Below are 8,078 nucleotides of genomic sequence, written 5' to 3' on the forward strand. Positions count from 1 at the left end.
TTTTTTTTTTCTTTTGAGATGGTAACCTAGAAAACCAGGAGGTGTGTCAGTATTACATTCATCCTCTTTTAAAACCTTGAATGTGAGATATTGTTCTTGCCTCGTGGAAGAAGGTGGTTTCTGTAATTCATAGATGTAGAACAAAAAAGAGCAGCTGAGTAAAATAAAGATTTGTTTTTCATTCTATGTCATGTGTTGTGAGATTGAAACCAGAATGTGCATGGAAGTTTTTGAAGAATGCTGTGAGAAATCTGAAGAAGAGTGGAAAAAGTTATATTTAAAGATAGGAAATGCTACTTCTTGGAGAGATTTTTGAAACTCACTTTACATATCTTAAACAAACAAAAAAGCTAAATACCTTCTGCAGCAGAAAATTATGCCCCCCACCCCTGCTGCCACCTTTCCCTCTTCACGATGAAAAACACTCAGAATCTCTGCTCTCCCCTCTCCTGCCCCCTCCTGACCAGCTTTCCCCTTCTTCAGCTTTTTATCTTCCTACCCGCACTTCCTCTTCACTGTTCTACCCACATTCTCCCCCCACACTGCCTTGCCATCCCAACGCCCCTCTTCTTCCCCCACCCCCTCCACCTCCCTGCATGCTGCATAATCCTGATTTCGTTTTTTCCCTGAGAGGTATTGAATAGGCCTAGGAGGTCACTGGGTGGATGAATGATACCAAGGAAATAAAACGGGACATAATAGGGCAAAACCAAGATGTGGGTAAAGTTGATGAAATACTTAACTGAAAATGTCCTTGGTTTCTAGGGGTTTGGGATATGGTTTTTTTTCAGTGGAAGCTACAAAACTAGTTGCCTAAATGTTGCTAGATTAAAAAAATTGCTAGGTACGTAAGGAAAGGTTTTCAGTATTTCAGCTCTTGGAAGGAAGATTTTGTTCAGATGTTCGGAACTGCTTTAGAGAAAATGTAATTTATGTAATTTACATATTTTTTTTTACTGTTGCTTCTATGGACTAGACCCTGCTCCAACAAAGTATTCTCTTCCAGGCAGATCACAGAAGTTCTGGAGACACGAATGAGACCAGCTTGCCTACCTCAAGGCAGCTGACATCACCCCTTTCAGGAGTCAGTTGTGTGGCACAATTGCTGCCTTAGACCTGGACTGGTGGTGATAATTTGTTTGAGTAGGGTTATAGATCTAGGTCATGCTCCCCTTGATCCCAGAAGGCTGCTGTCTCTTGTTTCTAGTGTGCAGGATATGAGGGAGTGGAGAGGATAGGGGAGAACAAAAGCTAATGGAGAGGAGAGTAAAGGGAGGTGTCTGGGTTTCAGTGGGCGAAGACTGGGATCATGTTGGAGGACGTGTCACGTAACTGAACAAGAAACTCCAGTGAGTGAAATCTGGGTCTGTAAATTAGAATAATTTGAAATGTATAGGGAGGGTTATGGTCAAGGGTGTGAATCATTTCTGATTGCTCGAGTTATGGTGTGAGATTGTGAACACATAAATGCATGCATCTGCAGTTAACTTCGATCACTGCATTACTCCTAGAAAGACAGTGGGATTTTTTTGTGGGGTAACAACCACTTAGAAGGCCTTCTGCAAGTCAGATGGATTGAGTGTAGATTCTGAGGCTTTCTGTTACAGCCTGTATTTTGCTGCTTCTAGGGAGTGGATGCCTTCATGCAGTATTTTTAGGAGTAAAGAGAAGCAGGCTGTTTTGCATCAGTGTTTAAGGTAGTGCCTGGGAAAGGCTGCACCTATCTGTTTATGCAGTGTCCATTTTAGGAAACACTTGCTACTTTTTTTTTTAATCCAGCTCTACTAATCTAAACTGCTTTTCTGCTTTGTGGCAGTGCTAATGGTCCTTTGAGGGATTCAGGTGACTGTAATACCCTTTTGAAAGGATGCAGGTGTGTGTATAGATGTCTTTAGCCTGAGAAGTTAATAACTAGCCTGTTTCCCCCTACCCTGCTTATTTAGTTACTGATGTGTTTTGAGAGAGGTTTTGCAGAGCTGTGTCTTGTCAGCAGATATTGCATTTGTTTTGAAAAGGCCTACTAAACTGCACTTCTGAAAGAAGATAGATCAATACCCACTTTCGAGGTTGAGTTAGCCTGGAAGGAGGACCTGAGAGAGGATATTATGTGTCTCAGGAGCTTGATTGCCTGAGGAATTTCTTGTGAATTGGACTCTGGATTCAGATGCTTAAATGCTGCCCACTTTAGGCATGTAGGCAAATAAATGCATAACTCCTCTTGAGAGATTCTTCGTCTAGGTAGAAGTTAACCTCTCCTGTAAACCAATGTGACATCCGGACTTTCAGTAAATGGTGAAAGCTTTCACCATTTATTGATCAAATAAATCTTTCCCAAGGCAGAAGAATAACTGCATGATGTATTGTCTGAGAACAGTTGAATACAAGATGAGATACTCTGTATGTGAGAGAATTACTTGGAACAAAAAATACAGTGCATTGCACCCAGCTTTGAAGATTTTTGCATGCGGTGAACATCAGTTTAAAAAAAAAGTATTTGCATTCAGAGAGCTTGACTCTCTTGAGAGATATCTGTTTTTGACCTATACTGGTGTTTCAGAGAACAAACAAATTAAGGATTAGGCAGTTACATTCTACTTTTTACCTTTTTTTGTTTCAACCACTTGTATGTGTTTGAGGGCAGATTTCTATGTTGCTGTGCTCATTTACTAATCTAACTGTTGGATTCTGTTCTGCAGGTTTGGATGTGGCTGCTTTTGGTCAGCTCCCTCTGGCAGCCTGCTGACCAACCATGTTAATATCAGTGGAAATTTTAAGAATTGTCAGAACTTCCTTGTGTAAAAACAATTTAGTGGTTGACTTAGGATGTTAACTGGCTGACTAATTAAGAGAAATTGAGTGTCATCCTCCTTTTCTTACATTAGTTGCAGAGACATTTTTGGGCGGAGATGATAATTTTCACCTTTCCAAGGATTGCAGGAGTAGTATAGTTAATAACAAACTGATCATTTTAGCTTCTGGTTTTTAATGTGGGATGGGCAGGTTTGGACAAATACCTGAAGAAATTTTCAAGGAAGGTTCTATGTAATCAAACAACACAGAGCTAGATAAATGAGGGGGAAAAAAAGCCTCTGATGCCTGCTAGTATTTTCTGCAAAGGTTCAGTTGAGTTGTATCCCAGATCTTGTCCTGTTGGGGGATTTCAACCACCTCATCATCTGCTGGAAAAGTAACACGGTGAGCTGTAGGCAATCCATGAGATTCCTGGAATGCATTGAGGATAACTTTTTAAGCCAGGTGATAGCCCTACCAGAGAGGATGTGATCCTGGACCTGATGGTCACCAACACGAGTGAGCTAATAGAGACATCGAGATTGGAGGCAGCCTGCGCTGGTGTAGTTCACAGTCCTGAGGGATACAAAGGCAAAGAATAAAGTCAGGACTCTGAATTTTAAGGAGGCAAACTTCCAGCTCCTTAAGGAGTTAGTTGATAGGACCCCCTGGGAAACTGTCCTTGGGGACAAGGGAGCTTTCCATAGAGTATGAGAGGTGTTGATTGCCAAGTGTAAGAAGTTGGGCAAGAAAAGCAAGAGATTGACATGGCTGAGTTGAGACCCGCTAGTCAAGCTAAAGGACAAGAAGAAACAGCACAGGCAGTAGAAACAGGGACAGATGTCCTGGGAAGAGTATAGGCACACTGCCTTGTTGTGTTGGGATGGGTTCAGGAAGGCCAAGACATGGTTGGAGGTGAACTTGAGAAGATTAGTAAGAAAGTTTGTGAGCCAGAAAAGGAAGGTCAAAGAGAGTGTACCATCCTGATGAGCAAGACTGACAAGCTGGTAACCACAGATAGAGAAGGCTGAGGTGCTCAACTACATATTTTGCCTCAGTCTTCACTGACAACATCTCTCCCCATACCTCTCAAGTTGGTGAACTGCAAGACAGGAACTGGGGGAGCAAAGTCCCTCCCAGTGTAAGAGATGATCAGATTCATGACCACCTGAGGTCACGAACCTGAATATACATAAGTCTGTGGGACCTGACAAGATGCATCCCAGAGTCCTAAGAGCATTGATTGGTGTAGTTGCCAAACCACTCTCTGATATTTGAAAAGTCCTGGCAGTCAGGTGAAGTCCCTGGTGACTGGAAAAAGAGAAACATTTAACCCATTTTTAAAAAGGGTAGAAAGGAAGACCCTGGGAACTACTGACCTGTCAGCCTCACCTTGTGCCTGAAAAGATCATGGAACAGATATTCCTAGAAGCTCTCTAAGGCACACAGAGGACAGGAAGGTGATTCAAGACAGCCAGCATGGCTTCACTAAGAGCAAGTCCTGCCTGACCAACCTAGTGGCCCTTCTGTGATGAAGTGACTGCATGACTGCATTGTTGAACAAGGGAAGAGCTCTGGATGTCATCTATCTGGACTTCTGTAGGGCCTTTGACATGGTCCCCCACAACATCATTCTCTCTAAATTGGAAAGATACAGATTTGATGGGTGGACTGTTTGGTGGGTAAGGAGTTGACTGGCTGGTCACATCCAGAGGGTAGTGGTTAATGACTTGATGTCCAGATGGAGATTGTTGACAAGTGGTGTCCCACAGGGGTCTGTACTGGGACAGTGCTATTTATTATCTTCCATCAATGACATGGTGGGATTGAGTGCACTTTCAGCAGGTTTACAGATTACGTCAAGCTGAGTGAAATGGCTGACACACCTGAGGGAAGGAGTGCCATCCAGAGGGACCTGGACAAGCTTGAGAAGTGGGCCCATGTGAACCTCATGAGGTTCAGCAAGGCTGAGTGCAAAGTCCTGCACATGGGTTGGGTCAATCCTTGGTATTAATACAGGCTGGGGGATGAGGGGACTGACAGCAGCCCTGCTTGACAGTATGGGTAACTTGATAGTATGGGTGGATGAAAAGCTGGACATGAGCAGCAATGTGCACTTGCAGCCCCAAAGGCCAACGGGATCCCAGGCAGCAAAGTTGAAGGAGATGATTCTTCCCCTCTGCTGTGCTCTGAGACCTCCCCTGGACTACTGCGTCTAGCTCTGGAGTCCTCAGCACAGGAAAGACAGACCTGTTGGAATGGGTCCAGAGGAGGGCCACAAAAGTTATCAGAGGACTGGAGCACCCCTGCTGTGAGGACAGTCTGAAAGAGTCGGAGTTGTTCAACCTGGAGAAGAGAAGGCTTTGGAAGGGGCTTGCAGCCTTTCAGTAGTTAAAGGGCACCTCTAAGAAAAACAGGGACAGTGTTTTTAGCAGGGCCTATAGCAATAGGACAAAGGATGATGGTTTTTAACTAAAAGGGGGTTGACTTAGGCTATATATAAGGAAGACTTATTTTTACAATGAGGGTGGTGAAACACTGACACAGGTTGCCCAGAGAGGTGGAAGAAGCCCCTTCCCAGGAAGCATTCAAGGCTAGTTGGATGGGGCTCTGGGCAACCTGATCTAGTTGAAGATATTCCTGCTCACTGCAGGGGAGATTGGACCAGGTGATCTTTAAAGGTCCCTTCTAACCCAACTTCCAGCATTCTGTGATCTGTGGAAATAAGCAGCATCACCATATTACAGCTGGCGCTGGACATGTGTGGACTTCTGCAGCGTTCGTGGAACAGGGCTAGGGTTGAAGAGATTTCATGTGTGGGAAGAAGAGTGGAAAGAAGACGCGACTAGGATTGCATGTTTTAAGGGGGATTTAGAGCCATAGATACAATGTAGTCAGTTATAGCACAATGTTTTCGTAGCATGGTTTCTTAGGACTGGCTAAAGATAACTAAGTGAAGCTGACAGCATGAGATAGAAAACTCCTCATGTTATAATTTGCTTAAATGTTGCAGTTTTTAAGCAATTTAATTGTAAATATTTGCCTTTTAATTTCAATTCTGGAACCCTTGCTGTCAGTTCACCCGTGAATGAAGCAGTAATATTTTAGGCTCTTCTGGCAGGTCTTTTATTGTGAGTTTTATTTTGTGTGGTTTATGCCCACCTCATTTTTTTTCCATGTCAGGCTGAAACAAAGATATTATTTGTCTTTTCCTGGAACTTGCATTTTTTTCTGAGGCCCTGAATCTTCCACCATTATTATACTACTCATGTTTCTGTTTTGTTTTGATTTCTTGTTTGTTGTTTGGGGTTGTTTTTCTGTGGCGCAGATCAGGCAGGTTTTTTTCCACGGAAATTTGAAGTGCAGATTGCTAGGAAATGTTTTCAGAATTGCCATGCTGGTGATTGTAGACCAAATACTTGCAGGATGTTATGTGTTTGGACCTCTTATACTTGGAGCTGTAGCTTACAATAGGTAGGTTTCTTCTATTCGCTGCTTCATTAAAGCTTTTAGAGGATCTTGTGATTTCAGAGAGTGCAGCCCCAAGAAAAATATTTCTTTTTTTTTTCCTTTCATTTTATTTTTCATGGTTTATGTTAGGTAGGCAGCAACAGAGCTGGTTTTCTGTATGTCAGTCCTAGCAAAATGACAGCATCAACAGTGATGCTAGTTTAAAAAACAGAAAAAAGGAAAAAAATTCTGCTTGGACTCTGATAGTTGGCACATGGGTGCGGTTCTGTCTTTTAGGCAGTCACGTACTGCGACTGCTGGCCTTACTAGTGGCTGTTTTACTTGAAGCTGCATAAAATAACTGCTAATAAACGGTGTCTTTTATAGATACTCTCTTTTTTAAGGGTTTCGAAGAGATCGGTTTCACAGCCAGGAAAGAAAAAAAGCTTTCTTATTTTTAATGAAGTTTGAAAACCTCTGTGTTAATGGTTGCAGACTTTGTCTTCCTAGACTTTAATGTCTTGTTCCCAGTTTGGTGAGTTTCAAGAAGAAAAAAACTATTTTGTTAATTATTTATCTAGTAAAGTTAGAAGTGACTTAGAGGGACCTGAAAAAGCCACTGAACATCTGAAATACTGAATGAATGTCTAGTTGCATTTGTACAAATAACAGCCTTCGGACATGAGCCTGTGTGTTAGATTGTTAATAGCTGATACTACTGCTGTATTCAAATCTCTATTACAGTATTGTCGTCTCGTGCCCACTTTTTCAGGTTTCCTTTACTATTTATTCCATGTTTTCTTGTTAAAAACATTAAGTTCCATGAATATGGAATACTGCTCTAATAATAGGAGCCAGATGTGGGCTATTGCCTTGTATGGTGATGCCTGAGCATACTCCCTAGTGCAAAGGAAAAAGCCTTCTTCCTGGGACTTTAGTTTTAGAAGGTGTGGTTTGATTAATTGTACTTTTCCAGTGAGGGAAATGAGCTAGCTAGGGTTGGCTGAATTGTGCTGTGTTACTTGAAGAACTTTTTTCCATTACAGTGCTTGCAAGTGCTTTTTGCAAGATGACGTCACTATGTGCAGAAATGTATCACATTTAAAAAAAACTCATATGACATCTGGACGTGATTTTTAAATTTTTTTTACAAAGTGTGTAATTTACTACTAACATTAAGATGGGGGCAAGATCAGTGCCTATCAATATTACTACTGATATTACTGTTATCAATACAATTATAATTCTGTTATGTGCTTTCATAATATATGTGCCCAGAATACTTCAGGGTCTTAATGGGAAAATCCTTCCTAAAAAAAAGTATGTCCAAGTGTGGGGGAAGAGGGAAATTATAAAGACTTATTGTTGTCTAATGAGTCTCTCTGTCTGTCTTTCTTTCATAATCTCATGTAGCAATGGGTCAAGAAGCCGGCAAATCTGCTTGGCCCAAACCATCAGGAGGATATCAGACTATTAGAGGTAGAAGATATGGAAGAAGACATGCCTATATCGGTTTTAGACCATCTTTGAATAGCCAAGACAGAGATGAACATCAACACAATGAAGACTGCGAACGATTAGAATTGGAGGAGAATTCTTTACGTATGTGCATGTCTTTGTGAATGTGCTATTTAAATGCAAACTGGGATACTTGGGGTTGGAGGAAGCAGGCATACAGAGAAACGTGAAGGGAGAAGAGTAGCCATTTAAATAACACATATAAAGCACATTTCATACGGCTTTATAGAATAAAACTTAGCATGAAGACAAAGTATAGTCTATCTTAGGCTGTTTCATTTTGCCTGAAGAAGGGCATTCCTGAATGAGTTAATGCATTC

The 8,078-nt window shown here is 41.8% G+C and overlaps 1 protein-coding gene across 1 annotated transcript in view; it reads left to right on the forward strand.

Moving 5' to 3' along the window:
* Window positions 1-7,655: 7,655 nt before the first annotated feature.
* Window positions 7,656-8,078, forward strand: part of PJA2 (praja ring finger 2, E3 ubiquitin protein ligase) — a 21,386-nt gene continuing 20,963 nt past the window's right edge. The window contains exon 1 of the mRNA XM_010134961.1: window positions 7,656-7,848. Coding sequence (XP_010133263.1) covers window positions 7,656-7,848 — 193 coding nt within the window. The remainder of the gene's footprint in view (window positions 7,849-8,078) is intronic.

Source organism: Buceros rhinoceros, unplaced genomic scaffold (genome assembly GCF_000710305.1).
Source record: "Buceros rhinoceros silvestris isolate BGI_N320 unplaced genomic scaffold, ASM71030v1 scaffold6904, whole genome shotgun sequence".
In the NCBI taxonomy this organism is placed as follows: Eukaryota; Metazoa; Chordata; class Aves; order Bucerotiformes; family Bucerotidae; genus Buceros; species Buceros rhinoceros.